This window comes from Prionailurus viverrinus, chromosome A2 (assembly GCF_022837055.1).
Source record: "Prionailurus viverrinus isolate Anna chromosome A2, UM_Priviv_1.0, whole genome shotgun sequence".
NCBI classification, from domain to species: Eukaryota; Metazoa; Chordata; class Mammalia; order Carnivora; family Felidae; genus Prionailurus; species Prionailurus viverrinus.
In genome coordinates, this window is record NC_062562.1 from 25,555,782 (window position 1) to 25,579,616 (window position 23,835).

The 23,835-nt window shown below is 42.2% G+C and overlaps 1 protein-coding gene across 7 annotated transcripts in view; it reads left to right on the forward strand.

The window, feature by feature from the left end:
- Positions 1 to 23,835, forward strand: part of ABHD6 (abhydrolase domain containing 6, acylglycerol lipase) — a 62,946-nt gene that overhangs the window by 34,729 nt on the left and 4,382 nt on the right. For 5 of the 7 annotated variants that reach the window (XM_047826091.1, XM_047826081.1, XM_047826117.1 and 2 more), the window contains 6 exons: positions 7,633 to 7,789; positions 10,236 to 10,349; positions 11,788 to 11,920; positions 15,804 to 15,961; positions 19,407 to 19,461; positions 19,676 to 19,776. In XM_047826091.1, coding sequence (XP_047682047.1) covers positions 7,633 to 7,789; positions 10,236 to 10,349; positions 11,788 to 11,920; positions 15,804 to 15,961; positions 19,407 to 19,461; positions 19,676 to 19,776 — 718 coding nt within the window. Of the gene's footprint in view, positions 1 to 6,797; positions 7,790 to 10,235; positions 10,350 to 11,787; positions 11,921 to 15,803; positions 15,962 to 19,406; positions 19,462 to 19,675; positions 19,777 to 23,835 lie in introns of all 7 variants that reach the window. The other 2 variants (XM_047826136.1, XM_047826126.1) reach the window with 2 other exon arrangements.

The window sequence follows — 23,835 nt, forward strand, 5'->3', positions numbered from 1 at the left end:
ACAACAGCCCCACAAAGATCTACCTCTCTAATCCCCAGAACCTGTGAATATGATGGCAAATCATTTCCATAGTTCTGTTGTATACAATTGACCTAAAGATAAGGAGATTATCCAAGGAGGCCTGATTGAATCATATCAGCCTTTAAAAGTGAAGGGGTTCAGGAGTGCCTGGGTGGCTCAGTCAGTTGAGCATCCGACTTTGGCTCCGGTCACGATCTCGCACTTCACAAGTTTGAGCCCTCTGTTGGGCTCTGTGCTAGCAATTCAGAGCCTGGACCCTGCTTCAGATTCTGTCTCCCTCTCTCTCTGCCCCTCCCCCACTCACGCTCTGTCTCTATCTCTGTCTCTGTCTCTCTCTCTCTCTCTCAAAAATAAACATTAAAAAGTGAAGGGGTTCAAAGCATGAGAAAGATTCAGTGCTATGGCTAGTTTGAAGTCGGAGAGGGCCCCAGGAGAAGGAATGCCAGTGGACTCTGAGAGCAGACAGCCCCTGGCTGGCAGCCAGCAAGGCAGCAGGGATCTCAGTCCTAAACCACGAGGAACTGAATTCTGCTAATAACCCAAATAAGCTTAGAAGCTGATTCTTTCCCAGAGCTTCTAGATCAGAGCCAGCTGATGCCTTGATTTCAGCTTTGTGATACCTTCAGGAGAGAACTCTGGTAAGCTCACTCCTGACCCATAGAACTGTGAGCTAATAAATGAGTTTTTTTAAGCTGCTCAACTTGGTAATTTGTAATGTAGCAATAAAAAAGAATACGGCCTCATCTGCAACCTTGTGCCATGCACAAAAATCAAATCCAGGTGGATTATAGATCTAAATGAAACAAAGCTTTTATAAGAAAGCATAGAAAAACCATGGGGTGCCTGGGTGGCTCAGTTGGTTACACGTTCACCTGTTGACTTTGACTCAGGTCATGATCTCATGGTTCATGGTATCAAGCCTCACGTCAGGCTTTGCACTGACGGTACAGAACCTGTTTGGGATTCTCTCTCCCCCTTTCTCTGTTCCTCCCCACTCATGTGCTCTCTCTCTCAAAATAAATGAATAAATATTTTTTAAAAAAGAAAACATAGAAAAACCTCACAATAGGGGTATTAAAATGGCCAGTAAACATATGTAATGGTGCTCAACTTCACTGGCCATAAGGGGAATTTAATAAATTAAAACCAAAATGAGATGCCATTTCACAGCCACCAGGATGGCTGAAGTGAAGCAAGCTGACTATAATTCCAAGTATTGGCCAGAATGTTGTATTAGCTTCCCAGAGCTGCTGTGACAAATGACCACAAACTGGGTGACGTAAAACAACAGGAATTTGTTCTCTCACAGTTCTGGAGGTTAGAAATACTAAATCAAGGTCTTGGCAACATTGGTTCTTTCTGGAGGCTCTGAGGGAGAATCTGTTCAGTGGCTCATCCCTAGCTGCTGGTGACTGTAAGAAATCCTGGGCATTCTCTAACTTGTAGATGTGTTCTTCATGTGTAGATGGGTCACTCCACTGTCTGCCTCTGTATTTCACATGGTGTTCTTCCCTCTGTGTGTTTCTGTGTACAAATTTCCTTCTTTTTATAAGGGCACCAGTCATCTTGGACTTGGGCCCAACCCTAATCCAGTATGACCTTAACTCAACTTGATTATTTCTGGAAAGACCCTGTTTCCAAATAAGGTCATATCCATAGGTTCCAGATAGACATGAATTTGGGGAGAATACTATTCAACCCAGTGCAGATGTGAAGCAACAAGAACCTGGCATATTGTTGATGAAAGTGTAAATTAGTTCATACTAATTTCATACACTTCACACTTCATACAACAGAAGTGTGTATATGTGTACACACATATATATATATGTACACACACACACACACACCGAGACAGATCAGAAGACATATAAAAGAATATTCCATATCTGTTTCATTTGTAATACCTCCAAACTGGAAACACCAGTCTCCATTAATACTTTAACAGATAGGGGTGCCTGGGTGGCTCAGTCAGTTAAGTGTCCGACTTCGGCTCAGGTCACGATCTCATGGTTTGTGGGTTCGAGCCCTATGTCGGACTCTGTGCTAACAGCTCAGAGCCTCGAGCCTGCTTCAGATTCTGTGTCTCCCTCTCTCTCTGCCCCTTCCCCACTCATGCTCTGTTTCTCTGTCTCTCTCTCAAAAATAAATAAAGATTAAAAAAAATACTTTAACAGATAAATAAATAAAAGCATAGCTGTAAAATTATTCATAGAGTATTCGGCGGAATACTATACAGCTATGAAAAGGAAAGACCTAGTGCTATATTCTATAATACAAACACAATACTGAGTGAAAGAAATCTGATACAGACAAATACTTATTGTATGACAAAGTTCTAAAATAGTAAAACTTTCCTGAAGAGAGAAAGTGAGGTAGTGGTTACCTTTGGGGGTGCTGATGGGGAAAGACCTGAGATGGGCATCTGGGTTGCTGGTCATATTCTAGATCCTAATCTGGGTGGCAGATACTGGGTTCATTTTTTTTTAAGCTACCAAATGGGGCGCCTGGGTAGTTCGAGACAGTTCTGCATATTCATCAGGCTGTACACTTAAAATATGTACACATTTCTATATGATTTATACTTCAATTAAAAGTTTCTCTAAAAATTAGCAATGAAGGATTTAGAGAAATTGACCTCTCAGGTACTGCCAGTGGGAATGTAAAATTGTGCAACCACTTCGGAAAACAGTCTGGCAGTTCCTCAAAATGCATTTTTTTAAAAAGCTACCATATGGGGTGCCTGGGTGGCTCAGTCAGTTAAGTGTCTGAATCTTGATTTCAACTCAGGTCATGATCTCACAGTTCATGGGTTTGAGCCTTGCGTCGGGCTCCACACTGTCAGCTCAGGATCCTCTCTCTCTGCCCTCCCCTACTCCTGTGCTCTCTCTCTCTCTTTCTGTCTCAAAATGAATAACAAAAATGGAAAATAATAATAAAAAACCCTACCATATGATCCAGCAATTCTACTCTTTGGTGAACTGAGAACACCCATGAGAACTGAAAACATATGTCCACAGAAAAAGTTGTATGTGAATGTTCATAGTGGTATTATTCCTAATGGCTAAAAAGTAGAAATAATTCACATGTTCGTGAGCTGATGACTGGATAAACAAATGTGCATATCCAGGTGATGGGATATTATTTAGCCTTAAAAAGGAATGGAGTACGAATACATTCCATAACAGAAGAACTTGAAAACATTATGCTAAAGTGAAATAAGCCAAACACAGAAAGTCACAGATTGAATGACCCCATTGATATGAGATGTCCAGAATAAGCAGATCCATAGAGTAAACATAAAGAGACCAGAAAGAAACTAGTAGTTGCTATGAGCTGTAGGGAGCGGGCAATGGAGAGTGAATGTTGATTGGTATGGATTTCTTTCTTTCTTTCTTTCTTTCTTTCTTTCTTTCTATAAAGTTTATTTTGAGAGAGAGAGAGAGAGAGCGGGAAAGGGGCAGAGAGTGAGAGAGAATTCCAAGCAGGCTCGGCACCATCAGCACAGAACCCCACGTGAGGCTCAAGCTCATGAACCATGAGATCATGACCTGAGCTGAAATCAAGAGTCAGATGCTCAACTGACTGAACCACCGAGGTGCCCCTTTCTTTCTTTTTTTAATTGTGGTAAAATATACATAACATAAAATTTAGCATTCTACCTATTTTAATTTTTTTTAATGTTTATTTCTGAGACAGAGAAAGACAGAGCATGAGTTGGGGAGGGGCAGAGAGAGAGGGAGACACAGAATCCAAAGCAGGCTCCAGGCTCTGAGCTGTCAGCGCAGGGCCCGATGCATGCTCAAACACATGAACCGTGAGATAATGATCTGCACCGAAGTTGGACACTTAACTGAGTCACCCAGGCGCCCCATCTTTCTACCCATTTTAAAGTGTACCGTTCAATCTGGTTTCTTTTTGGTGAAAATGTTCCAGAATTAGAGAGTGGTGATGGTTGCACTACTTTGTGAATATGCTTTAAAAAAAAAAAAAAAAACAATTGTACCTTTTAAAAGGGTGAGTTTAATGGTATGTCAATTATATCTCAGTAAAAAGAAATCTATATGTAACATCCTAGTCATTTGGGAAAAGCAAATCAAAACCACAATGAGATACTGCACACCTGTCAGGGTACTATTATTTCAGAAAAAAAAATAAACGGAAAATAACATGTGTTGGTGAGGATATAGAGAAATCCTTGTGCATCGCTGGTACAAATGTAAAATAGTACAGCTGCTGTGACAAATTTAGTGGCTCCTCAAAAAGTTAAACATAGAGTTACCATATGATCCAGCAATTCTACTTCTGGGTATATACTCCAAAGAATTGAAAGCAGGGACTCAAACAGATATTTGTATACTGACGTTCATAGCAGCATTACTCACGATAGCCCAAAAAATGAAACTGCCCAAGTATTCATCAACAGATGAGGGATAAACAAAATACGGTGCCTATATAAAAGAGACATTACTCAGTTTTAAAAAGGAAGGAAATTTTGACACATGCTATAACATGGATGGACCTTGAAATCACTATGCTCAGAGAAATATGCCAGACACAAAAGAACAAATTTTGTATGATTCTGCTTATATGAGGTACCTAAAATAGGCAAATTCATAGAGACAGAAAGCAGAATAGAGGTTATCAGGGGCTGAGGGGAGAAGGGGAATGGGGAGTAATTATTTAATGGTTATAGCATTTCTATTTGGGATGATGAAAAAGTTCTAGAATGGACGATGGTGTTGGTTGATGTGCAACATTGTGAATGTACTTCATGCCATTGAATTGTATGGTTAAAATGGTGAATCTTCTGTTATGTATATTTTGCCACAATAAAAAAAAAGAGAAATATTTAAGTCCTTTTCTTTGGAGGTTCTTGTAATCTAGTAAGTCTGAGACTTGTAGGATGAAGGGTTTGGACCCTGGAAGTATGTGTGTGTGTGTGTGTGTGTGTGTGTGTGGGTGTGGGTGTGGGTGGGTGTGGGTGTGTGCGTGCGCACGCGCAACGGAGTATCAATCACTCAGCCATCAAAAAGAATGAGATTTTGCCATTTGTCACAACGTAGATGGACCTAGAAGGTAGTATGCTAGGTGAAGTAAGTCAGACAGAGAAAGAGAAATACCATGTGATTTCACTTATGTGAGCAATCTAAAAAACAAAACAAACGAACAAATGGAAAACAGAAACAATCATAAATACAGAAAACAAACTGGTATCTGCCCAAGGGGAAGTGGGGGGGGGATGGGTAAAATAGGTGAAGGGGATTAAGATGTGCAACATTCTGGTTACAAAATAAATATAGAGATGAGAAGTACAACACAGGGAATATAGTCAAGAATACTATAAAAGCAGTATAATGTTATGTGGTGTTGTGTGGTGACAGATGGCAGGCATTGAGTAACGGATCGAACTGTCCAAGCACTATATTGTTCACGTGAAACTAATAAAACACTATATTTAAGTTTTTAAAAAGATCACTTAATTAATAAATGAATGAGCTGTGATATGAATGATTGAATGAATGAATGAACGAACGAACGAACCAACTAACTCATCTTATGGTGCCAGGGTTTAGAATTTTGACATATGCTTGCTCTGTCATAAGAGCTTTTAAGCTAGCCAATGTTATTTTTAATGTTTTGAATAGGCAATGCATTCATTGAAAAAAGAAAGTAATGAAAGTCTCCCTCCTGGCCCTGTTCTCTTTCCACCTACTTCTCACTATAATCCCACCTCCACTCCAGATACTCATCTTGATAGTGTCTTGTGTATGCTCTCTTGCTTTGTGTATGTAGATGCAAGTAAATATGCATGTATATCCTCATCCCCTTCGTCCTTTATTTTATACCAAGGGTTAGTTACCACCGTTCAGCTTAGGCTGTTTGCTTTCTGCAAGACTTGGCTACCTCTCTGGTGCAAAATATACCACAAAGTGAATCTCTGATTGAATTAATTATCTTTCATCTCGGCGAGATTCTTCATGCAGAGAGTTACATTTGTTTGATGGTAATTCCATATTGAAATCAAATTCGGGCCAAACTCCAGCACTGCCAAGTCTTACATAACCAACAGAACCTGAGCTTCCAACCAACTGCCATATGCTGTGAGGAATAAAACCAGAGGACCAATGCAGATGGTTCTTAACAGTCACGTTCTCACTCTCAAAATCTCTAGGGGGAAGAAACCAACTTATATATATATAATATATATGTTAATATATATTTTAAAATATACATATTTTAATACATGTGTATGTATGTATGTTTGGGGTAGAGGGATATGACCCTTATTGAGCTTATCCACCAGAGTGGAAATAATGTCTGTATAAAACAAAATGTTTGTTACTATGACTTCTACATCACAATTAAAATCCAGTCAACTCTAGGGATGCCTGGGTGGCTCAGTCAGTTAAGCATCTAACTTCGGCTCAGGTCATGATCTTGGCGGTTCATGAATTTGAGCCCCGCGTCGGGCTCTGTGCTGACAGTGCAGAGCCTGGAGCCTACTTTGGATTCTGTGTCTCCCTCTCTCTCTGCCCCTTCTCCGCTTGTGCTCTGTCTCTCTCTCTCAAAAATAAACATTAAAAAAATTTTTAAATAAATAAAATCCAGTCAACTCTATCAAAATACTTTAGAATCAATAGCTTCTCTGAAGCCACAGTAACACTTAAATAAGGTTAAGACTCAAAAGCAGAAGTTTGGTTGGTTGGAAAGCTAATTAAACTTCCTACTTGCTCAAATAGAATTACAAAAGAACAGAATTGTGTTTTTCACAGAGACGGAGTCCACTGGACTCACCAACACTGGACAGCTGTCAAGAGTGTTTAGTCCTGAGATCATAAGGAATCCAGGCATCCTTGGACAAGTATTCTGTTGCCTTTTCTTCCCAATCAGAGATTTGTGGATGTGACCCCACCACCAGCAATTGTAGCCTTAAGGAGCGAGTCTAATTCTTCATCTCCACAAATAGCAAGTTGCAAGTGATGAGTGGTAATATGCTTTACCTTCAAGTCTTTTGATCATTTCCTGCCAGTCAGAGCCCCTCTGCGGTGACGTACTTACTCCAGGATGGCTGCATTGTACATGGTGCAGCTGTGCCCACACGTCCATGGCTGTTCGTCCTAGATTTCAGGTGTCCATGAGTATGACCCACCAGGAACTGCAAGCCAGCTCTCTACGAGAGGAACCTGCCTTTGTCTTGACCTTACTGGAGTTCTTCCCAACCTTGCCACCAGCTACTTCGAATTCAGCTGTAGCTCAAGCAAGCAAGGCAAAGAAAGGCCAATCAGACACCTAGAAAGATCTCACCACCTACTCCTTCGTCATACCGCCATTTAAAGTGCCAAAAAGATATATATATCAACAAGAGGTTATTATATATCATGCCTCTTCAGAAAACACTCTTTTACTCTTTTTTCTCCTCCTAGTTAGAGGTTATTAGAAAATTACATACAAGAATATTCATTTAAGGTGCTTCCTGGAATGGTTTCACTCAGTGTTCCCTGAGGGTGGGGGACCCCAGGGACATATGGGGAAGAGGGCATGTGCCCCTTCCAAAACCACTTCTCTGGAGCTTGCTGGTTTTGTTTCACCTTTATGTTTCCTCCCCAGGTACTGGCGGAGAACGTTGGGCATGCAGGTCTGCTATGTTTACCATGAAGATTATCAGTTCTGTTATTCTTTCCGGGGCAGGCCGGGGCACAAACCTTCCATCCTCATGCTCCATGGATTCTCTGCACATAAGGATATGTGGCTCAGTGTGGTCAAGGTGCAGTTCTAGATTCTTCTCTCTCAAGAGGGGGTCACTCAATAAAGAAAAGGGTGTCCACTTGCATGTGATGTCATCAGCAATGATGGAAAGCAAAGGGAACCCAGAACCGTGGCTCAAATCATCTTAAAACTAATTCAGTATCCATGTAACCCTTGAGCAACATGGGGGTTAAGGGAGCCCACCTACCATGCAGTCAAGAATTCATGTATAACTTTTTTGCTCCCCCAAAACTTAACTACAAATAACCTACTGTTGACCAGAAGCCTTTACCAATAACATAGATGGTTGATTAATACATATTTTGTATGTTATATATATTATATACTGTATTCTTACAATAAAGTAAGCTAGAGAAAAAATGTTATTAAGAAAATGATAAGGAAGAAAAAATATATTTACTATACTGTATCGAAAAAAATCCATGTATAAATGGATCTGCACAGTTCAAACCTGTGTTGTTTGAGGGTCAACTGTATTATTCAGATCCTTTTCAGAAAAAATTTACTGAGTTGAATGTTATTTGTAAAATCTGTACCCTAGAAATACTTTCATCTCATGAATATTTCTTAAGGTTTCTGACACTCACCTTCCTCTCAGAATTTGTCATGATTATCAAGATCAGGTTAACAAAATCATTTATTCTTTTTCAATGTTTATTTATTTTTGAGAGAGAGAGACAGAGTGCAAGTGGGGGTGAGGCAGAGAGAGAGGGAGACACAAAATCCAAAGCAGGCTCCAGGCTCTGAACTGTCAGCATAGAGCCAGACGTGGGGCTCAAATTCACCAACTGCGAGATCATGACCTGAGCCGAAGTCGGATGCCTAACCGACTTAGCCACCCAGGTGCCTCAAAATAATTTATTCTTTTATACTCCAAGTATCTCCTCCTCCTTCCCCTCATTCTCCCTTTTGTTCTTCTTCTCTTTCTCCCTTGCCTTTCCTCCCTTCCTTCTACTTTCGTTTTTGTTTTCTTTTTTAATTTTCCTGAGTCATTTAGAGAAACCATCTTTATCTAGCAGCTTTCCTGAGATTGGTTTTCCCCATTGCTCACCTTCTGTCCTGGTTTCCTTGGGTGTGGCAACTTGCATTATTGGTCAGAGGGACCAGGTGGTGCAGGTGGAGGCTGGGAGAGACTCCCACCTCAAGCAGAACTATACCTGAATGATTCCAAGTATGATCTACATGAGGGGGAAAGGGCTCACACATCCTGTAGTTCCTTGTGTTCTCATCCCCAGATTCCACTGGAAGGACAGGCATCCCCATGCCTTAATGAACCTCTCGCTTCCTGCCCCAACTCAGATGTTTGTTTGTTTATTTTTGAGTTTGTTTGTTTATTTATTTATTTATTTATTTATTTATTTATTTATTTTTGAGAGAATGAGGAATAAGCACACAAGAGAGAGAAGGGCAGAGAGAGAGGGGGAGAGGGAGAATCCCAAGCAGGCTTTGCACTGTCAGTGCAGAGCTCCATGTGGGGCTCAAACCCTTGAACCGTGAGATCATGACTTGACCTGAAATCAAGAGTCAGGTGCTTAACCGACTGAGCCACCCAGATGCCCCTCAGATGTTTTTTATGTAACTGGATATTTGTTTATTGGTAACTGATGTTTCTCAGTTTCCTGGTTCAAAGTGGCACAAATATAAGTGGAAGGTATTTTAGGATAATAATCATCCCAGGATTTAGACATTAATGCAAAAAACAAAAAACAAAAAAAGTTGAAACCAGAGGTAGGGTGATCAGACAGTCATGGTTCTTAGAGAAAGCTTTGCTTTTGTTGGCTCTGGGGCTGCTCCAGTTGGCTGTGTTCTGGGAGAACAGAGGCTTATTTTTTAGTTCCAAGTCAGTGGCTGCATAACTGAGTAAGTGTGAAAGGGGTGAGGGAAAGGAGAAGGAGATAGTAGATGCCGATTGGCATCGAGAAACAATGAGAGGGTCACCTGGGTGGCTCAGTCGGTTTAGCGTCTGACTTCAGCTCAGGTCATGATCTCGAGGTCCGTGAGTTCAAGCCCCGCGTCGGGTTCTGTGCTGGCAGCTCAGAGCCTGGAGCCTGTTTCGGATTCTGTGTCTCCCTCTCTCTCTGATCCCCCCCACCATTCATGCTCTGTCTCTCTCTGCCTCAAAAATAAATAAACGTTTAAAAAAATTAAAAAAAAAAAGAAAACAAGAAATTCCAGTTTACTACCTTAACCTTTGTCCCCCTTTTCCAGACATCTCCTGAGTCCCCTCCCACCTGTATATTGATCTTTTGGGGCCTCTGCTCCCTATGAGGTTACTGGCAGTACTTGTATCAGATGTTACTGGGGTAAGACACTGGGTGGCGTAGGCCCACCATCCTCAGGGATGGCTGTCAGGTCACTTGGTAAGTGGGGGCAACCTCCCTAGAAGAGTGGGCAGACATGTCCTGCACACCACATACTGATTCTCTGCACCCATGTGTCCTCAGTTCCTTCCAAAGAACCTGCACTTGGTCTGCGTGGACATGCCGGGACATGAGGGCACCACCCGGTCCTCCCTGGATGACCTGTCCATAGATGGTCAAGTAAAGAGGATACACCAGGTAAGCCGGAAGCTCTACCAAAATTGCTCAGACTGGGCCTTCCCCACCTCACATGCCCAAGCCTGGAGAGCAGGTAAGAGAGTTCCATGCTGACTTGTAACCAGTCTCTAATCCATTCTGTCTGCAAATATTTACAAACAAAATGGCACCCAAATGGTATCATTGGTCAGCTGTGGAGGGCCAGGACCTATTGCATATTGTTCTCCTTTAAGCCTGTTTTAGTTGTTTCTCAAGAAATATGGTATGGACATTTTTTTTAGCTCTTGAAAAAGGAGTTTATAATTCTCAAGATCATTTCCCTAGAGTCTGTTTTTTTGCTTACCACCTACATGACACAATATCATGATAGCCCCTCTGCCTAGTTGTGGAGGATGGGGAGGGTGCTCTTTGCATTTTGTTCTATTTTAGCATCTAGCTTCAGCCTCCCTCTGGCTGAGCTTTCAAAATCATGAGTCTCATGAACCAGTTCAGAATTTAATAGTCTGTAAGTTTCAGATTAACAGTACATATTTTCCCCAGATGAGGATTTTTTTTTTAATGTTTATTTATTTTTGAGAGAGAAAGTGAGTGTGAACAGGGGCAGGGCAGAGAGAGAGGGAGACACAGAATATGAAGCAGGCTCCAGTCTCCAAGCTGTCAGCACAGAGCCCACTGCGGGGCTCAAATCACAAACTGTGAGATCATGACCTGAACTGAAGTTGGCGCTAACTGACTGAGCCCCCCAGGTACCCCGAGGATGTTTATTTAATGTCTGTACCCACCCCACCCCCCTTTAGATTGTGTATTCTGATGAGGTCAGGAACCTTATCTTTTGGGGTCTTTGATGTATCCTCAGGAGCTGACCATAGTTCCTCGTACATAATAGATATCCAATAAATATTTTTGAGATGTGTGGATGGTTGGTTGAATGGTAGGATGGTTGAATAGACAGGTTGGTTTTCATATGAATGGATGGTTAGATGGATGGAAAGGGCTTTAAATTAGGGCAAGAGTCTTCAAACTGTGGTTGGCCTGCCACCTATTTTTGTAAGCTAAGTTTTCTTGGAATACAGCCCTGCTTATTCATTTACGTATTATCTCTGGCTGCTTTTGTGCTACAACAGTAGAGTTGAGTAGCTGCAACAGAGAACATATGACCCACAAAGCAAATAATATTTTCTCTTGGGACTTTTATAAAAAAGTTTGCTGGCTCATGAATTAGGAGAATTCTTGTTGGTTTTATGCTTATAAATGACCCTTCAATCACCTGTGTCAGGTAAAGAGTATTATATGCCATAAGGCTTGTCTGAATAATGGATCCAGTAGATTTCAGACCCCCTTTCACTAATAGACCTTGTCAGCTGTCCTCACAGGAGGTACAGTGGTTTTCTGCTATGTAATCCCTATTGTTGTTGACTACAGCTATATAACCAAGCCTCCTTCTCTTTTCTCTTCCTAGTTTGTAGAATGCCTCAAGCTGAACAAAAAACCCTTCCACCTGATAGGTACCTCCATGGGTGGCCACGTGGCTGGGGTATATGCTGCTTACTACCCTTCAGATGTCTGCAGTCTAAGTCTTGTATGCCCTGCTGGTGAGTTACAAGGCTAAAATAACCCCATGTGTGACTTGAGCACAGCAGGGTCTGAATCTCTAGGGAGCAGATGGCAGTGTCTGCTATGGCTGTCTTTTAGAATCATTTTTTTCAACGTCTACTTTAGAGATATACAGTGCTTTAAAGATAAGTAACCAAACAGTAGTTGTATAACCATAATCGTAACCATGCTTTTTTTTTAGGTGTTTTTTTATTAACTTGTTTATTTTTTATTTTTTTAAATTTACATCCAAATTAGTTAGCATATAGTGCAACAATGATTTCAGGAGTAGATTCCTTAATGCCCCTTACCCATTTATCCCATGCCCCCTCCCACAACCCCTCCCCTTAACCCTCCGTTTGTTCTCCATATTTATGAGTCTCTTCAATTTTGTCCCCCTCCGTTTTTATATTATTTTTGTTTCCGTTCCCTTATGTTCATCTGTTTTGTCTCTTAAAGTCCTCATATGAGTGAAGTCATACGATTTTTGTCTTTCTCTGACTAATTTCATTAGCATAATATCCTCCAGTTCCATCCACGTAGTTGCAAATGGCAAGATTTCATTCTTTTTGATTGCCGAGTAATACTCCATTGCATATATATACCACATCTTCTTTATCCATTCATCCATCGATGGTCCTTTGGGCTCTTTCCATACTTTGGCTATTGTTGATAGTGCTGCTATAAACATGGGGGTGCATGTGTCCCTTCGAAATAGCATACCTGTATCCCTTGGATAAATTGCTGGGTCGTACATGCTAATGTTTAAAATGTAGAGCCAGCCTTTTTCCACAAAGAATTCAAGGTGGTTAATTAAAATGTGTATAGTACTTTGCAGCACTTAAATACAGTACTTTGAAATATAACAATAATATTAATATCCAACATTTATTGAGCTCTTAAGAGCTAAGTTCCCTATATGGATTTAATTCTTGTCATATCCTTATGAGGTGAAAGTGCTGTTCTCATGCTTCTCCTTTTTTGATGAAAACTTAGAAATCTTGATACATAACAAGATATTTTTTTAAAAAATCAACAAACAGGGGTGCCTGGATGGCTCAGTCAGTTGAGTATCTGACTCTTGATTTTGGCTCAGGTCATGATCTTAGGGTCATGGGATCAAGCCCTGTGTCAGGCTCTGTGCTGAGCATGGAGCCTGCTTGAGATTCCCTCTGTCACTCTGCCCTTCCCCTGCTCATGGGCACGCATGTGTGCTCTCTCTAAAATAAAAAAAATAATAAGCCTTATTTTTTGTTTTTCAATCAATGTATATATGCATATGTCAACTTGAGCTGTAATATGTCCCCAGAAATTACATTCTAAAGTTGGATTTTTTTAAAGATTTTAGTTAAAAAAAGACTTTATTTTTTTAAGTAATTTCTACACCCAACATGGGGCTTGAGCTTACAACTGCAAGATCAAGGGTCACATGCTCTACCAACTGAGTCAGCCAGGCGCCCCTGAAGTTGGATTTTTAAAATTCATTTTTCTTATATGTCTTCAAACTTGGATTTGTAATGTGTTAGAGAAAAAAAATCTTAATTTTTCTTTCTTTTTCCTTCTGCTCCCTCCCCCCATCTCTCTGGTACTTTCTTGGAGTATGATTTACACATAGTAAATCACCCAAATTTTTTTTTTTTTTTTAAATTTTTTTTTCAACGTTTATTCATTTTTGGGACAGAGAGAGACAGAGCATGAACGGGGGAGGGGCAGAGAGAGAGGAAGACACAGAATCAGAAACAGGCTCCAGGCTCTGAGCCATCAGCCCAGAGCCCGACGCGGGGCTCGAACTCACAGACCGCGAGATCGTGACCTGGCTGAAGTCGGGCGCCCAACCGACTGCGCCACCCAGGCGCCCCATAAATCACCCAAATTTTAAGTGTACATCTCAATGACTTTTTACATGTGCATTTACTATCCAGATCAAGATAGTATTATAGGTGGGAACACTGAGGCACAAAGAAATTATGTTAATGCTGGAGCCAGGATAAGAAGAGATCCTAGGATGTCTGACTCTAGAGCCCAAACTGTGGCTTCTTTGGAAATCCTTTAACATCCACTACTTCTTTTATGTGACTCTTACCTACTACTTCCTTTATCTGCTAGAACCCACCATGAGTTGAACCTTCTACTGAAACCTAACTAAATTGACCTTTAAAATATTTTAGTTATCAAAGTCATTTTCAGGTCTGTTGAGGACATTAAAATTGAAGGTAAACTCCCGAAGTGTTTTCTTTTCTCTTTTTCCCAAGCACCATGTCTGAAATCATTTGGGCTTTTAATAATAAAGTTTGAGAACTGGAAAAGCAGCTCCTGTGGAAGTTATTAGATTTTTGATCGCTTGTGGAAGATCAGATCTAACTGGCTTTTTTGAATGTATGACTCAGAGAAGAGTTTGACACCTGAGTTTCAATTGGAAATTTAAAATTAAGATTATTTGTGTGTGAAAATGAAAAGATAAACTTGTTTTTAATTTGAAATAATTACATTTTTTAAAAGTTTTTTAAGTTTATTTTGAGAGAGAAATAGAGAGCAAGCAGGGGAGGGGCAGAAAGATGGAAACATAATCCCAAGCAGGCTCCATGCTGTCAACACAGAGCCTGATGCAGGGCTCAAATTCACAAACTGTGAGATCATGTCCTGAGCCAAACTCAGGAGTCAGATGCTTAACCAGCTGAGCCACCCAGGTGCTCCCTGCTTTGAAATCATTTTAAATTTACAGAAATGTTGCAAAGATAGTACAGAGAGTCCCATATACCCTTTACCCAGCTTCCCCCATTGTTAACGGCTCACATTACCACAGTAAATTTGTCACAGCTAAGAAACCAACACTGGTACAGTACTTTTAACTAAACTCTAGGCTTTATTTGGATCTCATTAGTTTTTCCACTAATGTCCTTTTTCTGTTCTAGGATCCGGTCCAGGATACCACATGACATTTAATCTAGGATTATTTTTAAAGTAAAAGGAAATAGATCGTGTAATCTGCCCCATGGCATCACAAAAGCCACACGATGCCCATGCTAGCTTTAAAGGAATTGCTGAATATAGGAGATTTATAAAGTGTGGATTTCTGCAGCACACTATTGATGTCACTGCCTTTCTTTCTGAAATGTAGCTTGTCAGCTAAGTTAAACATCTAGACATTTGCTCAGTGTTGGAAGTGAAAATTAGTTTTGCCCTCCTGTGCATATCAGCTCATGTGAATTTTCTTGTGTCTTGCTCCAGGGAGATAGGAAATGATGGTCAGTCTCAAGGCCGTTCAGTCTCAGTGAACACCTAATGATCTGGACAAGGAGGGACTGTGTGGAGGGCAACATGGCAGACAGCTCAGAAGGGGTCTCTCTTTCACTGTGTATACGTATTGACCCCAAAAAAGAGATTACTAAGTGGGTCCAGGCCAAAGGAAGGAGTTGTCAGTCATTCCAGGCCTGTGTTTTCTTTCCTTCATGTATTTTACCAGCCTTCCCCTTAACGATATGAATGTGCAGGGGCTCAGGCAAGTTGTCTTATCAACTAATGCTTCTTAAACTCTATCATACATATGCCTCCCCAGCATCTTGTTAAAGTGCACATTCTGATTCAAGAGTTTTAGGAGAAGGGCTGAGATTCCGCATTTCTTATGGGCTTCCAGTGCTGCTGGTCCATGGACCACAGTTTGAGTAACCAGTCCCTAAAATATCCTGAAGGATTTTTTTTTTTTTCTGTGTTTCTCAGAGTGTGGTTTTGACCTTGAGCAAGGATGGCAGTACTGATGAAAAAGAAATTTGGTGAAAAACACCTGAAATATAGCTCTGGGCCAATATTGGAGGTTTCCTTCTAAAATGGGAGTTGGTAAGAAGGGAGATACATTGCCAAGCTGTTTTGGTTTGAATCCCACAGGCCTGCAGTACTCAACTGATAATCAATTTATACAGCGGCTCAAAGAACTGCAGGACTCGGCCGCCATGGAGAAGATCCCCTTGATCCCATCCACTCCAGAAGAGATGAGTGAAATGCTCCAGCTCTGCTCCTACGTCCGCTTCAAGGTGCCCCAGCAGGTAATGTGATCTCAGCAGCAGTCTGCCTGCCCTCTGCCAGAGGCTTGGGCGTCCAGGGCCGGCTTCCTTCACACAGTTCTTGCATCTCGTACTCATCTATTTAGTCACTCAGCGCATGTCTGTACTGTGCCTGTGACATGTCAGGCACTGTGTTTGGGCACAATGGTGAAGAAGTAAGACCGAGAAGGCACCTGTGCAGACACTGGCCTGGAGGGGGGTGGCGGGGAGACAGGCAACTAACAAGTAAACAAATACAAACTGTGGTAAGTTCTATCGAGGAAATGAAGCTGGTGTATAGTGATTGAAAGCAGGGAGGCAGTGGAGACTTTGATCAACCTCTTTAAGGAAATAGCGTAGGCAGAGATGGGGAAAACATAGGTAAGTTTAAGGCACTGGAAGGAGGCTTGGGTGAATGGGGCCCAGAGGGAGAGGGAGGGAGGGAGGCAAGGGCTACAGCAGAGATTTCTTCTTCTTTTTCTTTTTCTTTTTCTTTTTCTTTTTCTTTTTCTTTTTCCTTTTTCTTTTTCTTTCTCTTTTTCTTTTTCTTTTTCTTTTCTTTCCTTTTTTTTTTTTAAATTTCAGGACTGCTTTACACTCTTAAGAATTATTAAGAACCCCCCAAAGAGCTTTTGTTTATGGGGGTTCTGACTATTGACATTTACCATATCAGAAAGTAAAACTCAGAAAATGCAAAACACGAGAACATACCTACAGGCACTCGTAATCAGTATGATGACACTATCCCTCGACAAGTAGGTTCTGAGAAGCACAATGCTTTTGAGAGAATGAAATTGAAGAGAGCAAGTAATATTTAGCATTACAATGAAAATAGTTTGACCTCTTGGACTAGCAGAAACCGCTTTGAGAACCACTGGGCTAGATCACCCAGGACCCAACAGGTGATGGGAAGGAGCCTGGAGTTCTAGGAAGGACTGTGGGGAGCTCAAACAGAAACAAAGAACCATTGGGGTCCTCCTGTGACCTGGGAGGTGACAGTAGTGTAGACGAAGGCAGTGGCAGTGGAGACTAGAGACCTGAGATGCTTTGGAGGAAGGACAGACAGCACTTATGGCAAATTGCAAGTGGAGGATGTGGGACAGTGAGGAGTCACAAGTGATTTCTGGTACTTGAGTTGGATAAAGGCAGCATTTTCTGAGTAGGGGAAGGAGAGAGGGAGGGTGGGTCTTGGGGACAGGCTCCAATTTGGACTTATTCAAGCTGTCTGTAAGGGCTCCAGGTGTAGATGTCAAGCAGACAGTTGGAGGTGCAGATTGGATATACAGGTAGAGCTGAGCGACTGGTTAGAGCCATCAGCAGGATGTTGTGGCAGGTCACCGTCTGAATGAAGCTGTGAATCTGGGGAAGGGGTGTGGGAACCAAGAGATAAGAATGCATGGTTCAGTCTCATAACTGCAACTAATCTTTTTCTAGTGTAGGAACTGGACTCTGCCTTGGGGTGGGGCCTCCTAGGAGTTGAGGGAACAGGCTTTGTTCAGATGGTGTGAACACGACTCAGTTAAGGGGTGTAGAAGCACCCAGAGTCTGCTTCTGGGGTATGTTCTATCCCTGATATCCTTTTTTTAGTTGTGAGCTTGCATTGATCCCCTCCCAGCTGTGATCTCTTCCCAGTCTAGAGTAGTTAAACAGTGCTTTAGGAAATTCCGTGTTTTGGGGTGCCTGGACGGCTCAGTCGGTTGAGCATCCGACTTCAGCTCAGGTCATGATCTCGCAGATCATTGGGCTTGCTGCTGTCAGCAAAGAGCCCACTTTGCATACTCTGTCCCCCTCTCTCTGCTCCTCCCCCACTTGTTTTTTTTTTTCTCTCTCTCAAAAATAAATAAACGTTAAAAAAAAAAGAAAATTCCACATTTTGAGTTGTCAAGGATATGAAAACACTGGGAGAAAGTAAGCGGCAGCTCTAAAAGTCTTCCCTTCTAGGAGACAAGGAGCATCAGGCACTCTGCCTTCTGTGTCATGTTGTTATGTTTGTCTATTTACTTGCCTGTGTTTTCCACTCTAACCTCAGCAAAATCAAGAATTTTGTTTTAACTGGCTGTTTTATCAGCCCCCCCCCCCCCCCCCCCCCCCCCCCCCACCGCCGCAGCCTTTAGCACAGTGCTTGCATCAAATAGGTCCTGGGTATAGATTGGGTGGGCCAGAAGATGGGAAGATGCCCGGACAATGCAGAGATGGAGAATGGACATGTGAGTAGATGCAGAGGAGTAGATGGACACATGAATTGACGCCTGTATATGCTTAGGTGATTAAAAGTGCAGGATGGATGGATGGGAGATTGCCTGGAGAATGCAGGGATGGAAGGTGGATGGATGGGTGGATGCAGGATAGATGGATATATTGGTGTATGATTCAGAGATGCAGGGTGGTTGGATGGATGTCTGCATGAAGCAGGGATGGAGGTTGGACGAATGGGTAGATGCGGGGTAGGTGGATGCACGGATAGATATATGCACGTATGAGTCAGAGATGCAAGATAGGTGGATAGGTGGCAGAATGGGTAGAGCAGGTGGATGGGTGGAGGATGCAAGATGGATAGATACATGGGGGCAAGATAAATAGTAGAGCAAAGAAAATGGCTGATGCTGAGACAGTGTGTTGGACAGCTTGCCATTGGTCTCACCTCTAGGCTTCTACTTCCAGAATGGTCAGGTTCTAGTCATGCTCCAGACGGTTGGTTTAGAGCAGTTCTGGCTGGATGTTCCCACTTCAGTCAGCACACAGGACTTCATAGAGTCATTTAAGGGGCTTGAACCATTCCCAGGTAGATGAGTGCCAGTGCTAATGTGAAGACTGTACTCTACTTCAACTCCTGAGGCACGAGGAAGAGGAGGACTGTGTTCCTTCTGCCCGTAGCATGTCTCTGGGTCAGGATTCCGGGTCCAGGAGATCTGGCCTGCCCACATTGGCTGCAGCCTTCTCCAGCCCTCCGCAAGGAAGACAAAGATAACATTGAATAATAAGCAAAGGACTATGGAACCCTTCCCAGAATTTTCTCAGTAGTTTATCTCTTTATTGTTCAAGAGGCTCATCAACCCCAATAGTTTAATTTTTTTTAATAGACCTTGTTCTGCATGTGGATATTATTAAACAGTTATTTGATATTATCTCCAGCCAGATTGTGTTTTAAGCTTAGCAGAGAATCTCAAGATGAAGTGGCTGTGACCCCATCTCAGGTGTTTTTTACATGCTTTGGCTTCCCAGTACTACCCACGTTCCTCCTTAATTACAAAGGAAAAAGCATCATATGACCCTGAGTCAATTACAATGCATACTACATTGTGGGAATTTGGAGGACCAGGCCTTAAAACCTTGACAATGCCAATGCTGTAAATTGCTGGACTTTATTTCCTTCACTGACCCAGAGCCCTGGGGGGCCCAAGGAAACAAATCATCTCCTGCCTTCTAACTATGGGTCACTTCTCTGTAGATCCTGCAAGGCCTTGTTGACGTCCGAATCCCTCATAACAACTTCTACCGAAAGCGTAAGTAGTGCCGTTTAAGCTTTTTGCTCGTGACAAATGAAGCTTTATGGGTGGCTGGCTCTTCTAGTTTACATTTATGAGACTTGGATAGTTTTCTGGAGCCCCTTTGATAGTTTTCTGGGGCCACAGAAAGTGGTGGCCTGGACTCAATGCCTGTCCCTGAACTCTGCAGTGGGTACCCAGCATGTGCTCACTTTGTTTTCCTTTTCTGAAGTGTTTTTGGAAATCGTCAGTGAGAAGTCAAGATACTCCCTCCATCAGAACATGGACAAGATCAAGGTCCCAACGCAGATCATTTGGGGAAAACAAGACCAGGTATGTAGTGTGTCCCTGGGGCCACCTGTGCCAGTTGCACTGGCCTTTGAGGAAAAACAAGAGGTCATTTATAAAGTGAGCCTCATCGGCTGGTTTCTGATACCAGCAAGAGATGGAACACGCCTGGGTCAGGTGCTGATATTTATGAGGGATGTCATTCTCTGAGTTGAGAGCAATGACATTGATCTTTTAAAATGAAAGGCAATTTAAAATCATTTTTACAGATTACTTTTATCAAAGCCATGTAGCCTCATAGTACAAAAAACTTTATTTTTTTTAATTTTTTTTTTTTTAACGTTTATTTATTTTTGAGACAGGGAGAGACAGAGTATGAACAGGGAAGGGTCAGAGAGGGAGACACAGAATCTGAAGCAGGCTCCAGGCTCTGAGCTGTCAGCACAGAGCCCGATGCGGGGCTAGAACTCACGGACCGCGAGATCATGGCCTGAGCCGAAGTCGGCCACTTAACCGACCGAGCCACCCAGGCACCCCTACAAAAAACTTTAAAGAGTACAAAAAGGTAGAGGCACCTGGGTGGCTCAGTCTGTTAAGTGTCCAACTTTGGTTCAAGTCATGATCTTGTGGTTCAGGACTTCTAGCCCTTCATTGGGCTCTCTACTCTCAGTGTAGAGCCCACTTCGGATCTTCTGTCCCTCTCGCTCTCTCTGCCTCTCCCCCACGCACACGCGCGTGTTCTCTCTCTCTCAAAAATAAACAAACATTAAAAAAAGAATACCAAAAGGTTTCTGATGAAAATTTGATCTCTTTTCCATCCCACATTCCAATTCCCATTTCCTTGAGGCAGTTCTTACTGTCTTACATTTATTTCTTAAATTTTCTTAGGCAGATATTGACAGCAGCAAATATTTTTTACTTAGTTGTGACTATCTCTGTCGCGACTACTGAGCTCTGCTGTTGTGCAAAAGCAGCCATAGACGATATGCAGACAAGTGACCTGGCAGAGTTCCAATGAACCTTTATTTCCAAAAACAGGCAGCGGACCATTATTTACTTACTGCTATGCTAAGCATACATATACATACATAGATAAGTTTTATCTGTAAGTTGTTCACACATGCTATATGCACTGTTTTGCACATTATTATTTCATATAAGTAGGAATTTATGTATCTTGGAAATCATTTCATACCAGCCCACACAGATTTACTGCTCTATTTTTTAATATATATTTTTTTATTTTCCTGACTTTTATTCATGTATTTAAGTAATAAGTTTTTCTATACACACACAAAAATGATAAGACCAGTGGTTAAATCCTGCTTTTTTTTCTTAATTTTTTAAAAAGTTTATTTATTTTTGAGAGAGAGAGAGAACAAAGTGGGGGGGGGGGGTTAGGCAGAGAGAGAGGGAGACAGAATTCGAAGCAGGCTCAGTGCTGTCAGCACAAAGTTCAATGTGGGGCCCAAACCCATGAATTGTGAGATCATGACCTGAGCTGAAATCAGATGCTTAACTGACTGAGCCACCCGGGCTCCCCACATTCAGGAATTTTAACACTGATGTGATGCCTTTGTCTAATCTACCATCCATATTTCAAATTCATCAGCTGTTTCAACAAGGTCCTATATGGAATCCTTCTCCTTCTCTTGCTTCCCTGAACTAGGATCTAATCCAGGATCACATACTAAACGTCATGTCTCTGCAGTCTCTTTTATTATGGACCGATACCCTACTCTGTCATTCATGGCGTTGAGATATTTGAAAAGTATAGGTCAGTTATTTTATGAAATGTTCCTTAATTTGACTTTGCTGTTTCCTCATGATTAAACTCAGGTTTTGTATCACCACTGGAATAGCTCATGCATGGTAAGATTTCACATCTCGGACACACAGTGTCCTTCTGCCCATCCTCATGATGTTAATGTTGATTGCCTGGTTAAGATGTCTCATTTCTTCATTGTAGAGTTACTGTTTCTCTCCTTGCAACTGATAAGGAGTCTGTTGGAGACACTTTGAAATATCCTGTTCCTCATCAAACATTCCCCCCCCCCCAAGATTTACCATCTGTGAATGATTCTTGCCCCAAGAAAAGTTTACATTCTTCTTCTTTTTTTTAATGTTTGTTTTTGAGAGAGAGAGAGAGAGAGAGAGAGAGAGAGAGAGAGAGAGAGAATGTGCAGGAAAGGGGCAGCGAGATGGAGACAGAGGATCTGAAGCAGGCTCTGTGCTGTCAGGGCAGAGCCCACTGTGGGGCTCAAACCCACAAGTTGTGAGATCGTGACCTGAGCTGAAGTCAGATATTCAACCATCTGAGCCACCTACACACCCCTTTTCTTCTTCTTCTTTAAGTTTATGTATTTATTTTGAGGGAGAGAGTGAGTGGGGGGAAGGGCAGAGAGAGAGATGCAGAGAAAGAATCCCAAGCAGGCTCTGCCCTGTCGGCACTGAACCCAACACAGGGCTTGATCTTGTGAATGGTGAGATCATGATCTGAGTGGAAATCAAGAGTCAGACACGTACTGCCTGAGCCACCCAGGTGCCCCTATGTGATTCTTGTAACAGCTGCATAGTACTCCATTTTATGGCTCTGCCACAGTGTATATAATTAGTGCCCTACTAATGGTCATTTAGATAATTTCTAGTTTTTTGCTATTAAACAGTACCTCAGTGAACATCAGTACAGGTATGAGTTTGTGGAGTGTGAGAGCATACGCAAAGTGTGAATTCTTTGGTGTGGACCCACTGGGTCAAAAGGCAAGTGCTTTTTAAAATTTTAATAGGTGTTAGGAGTGCCTGGCTGGATCAGTCAGTAGAACATGCAACTCTTGAAGTCGGGGTTGTGAGTTTAAGCCCCACGTTGGGTATAGAGCTTACTTTAAAAAAAAAATTTTTTTTTTATAATAACGTTTTAATAGGTTTTATTAGATGGCTCTGTATTAGTTTGCTGGGATAGTCATAACAAAGTACCACAAACTGGGTGGCCTAAACAATAGAAATTGACTGTCTTAGGGTTCTCGAAGCTAGTAGTCCAAGTTCAAGTTGTCAGCAATTTGGTTCCTCCTGGGAGCTGTCAGGGAGAATCTGTACCATGCCTCTTCCCCAGCTTCTGGTGGATGCTGGCGATCTTTGTGTTCCTTGGCTAATAGATATCTCACCCTGCTGTCAGCCTTCATCCTCACATGGCATTCTCCCTATACCTGTGTGTCTCTGTGTTTAAATTTTTGTAAGGGGGCCAATCATATCAAGTGAGGGGTCCACCCTGCACCCTTATGACCTCATCTTAACTAATTACATTTGCAACAACCCTATTTTCAAATAAAGTCACCTTTTGAAGGATTGGCAGTTGGTACTTCAAGATATGAATTTTAGGGGGGACACAAGCGATAACAGAGCCTCCATACTGATTTATGATTTTTGTTTGCAACTGTTCTTTAGAAATTGTATCTTAACTCAGAGTTCTTCTAAAATGTAAAGGAAGAGGAGGCAATGAGAAATGGGGCCTTTCTTTTTTTTTTTTTAATTTTTTTTTAATGTTTATTCAGTTTTGAAAGACAGAGAGAGCACAAGCAGGGCTGGGGTGGAGAGAGAGGGGGACACAGAATCCGAAGCAGGCTCCAGGCTCTGAGCTGTCAGCACAGAGCCCGACACGGGACTCAAACTCATGAACCGCGAGATCATGACCTGAGCTGAAGTTGGATGCTCAACCTATTGAGTCACCCAGGCGCCCCAGAAATGGAGCCTTTCTAAGGTCAGGATGGTCTCCTGGAAGGAGAAGCCAGGACTGTGTGCCCAGCACATGGGGGGAGGGAGCGGTGATAGCATCAGTGTGCAGCTATCCCAGATCGGCCAGGCGTGTCAAGGATGTATAGTGCAGGGAGGTGGGCATGGAGAGGAGGGAGGGCTCACGTGATCTCTTCTGTAGCAGCCAAAGGACTAAAAGACGCTTTGTGTACATCTGAGGGGAGAAGCAGGACACAGAGTAGGCCAGCAGGGGCTTATTCAATCAGAATCAAGTTAGAACAATGAAGGCCTTTCTTCATTCTAGAAACCCCAAAGGTTATTTGGGGCTCTCAGGGACCAACAAGGGGACAATGCAGA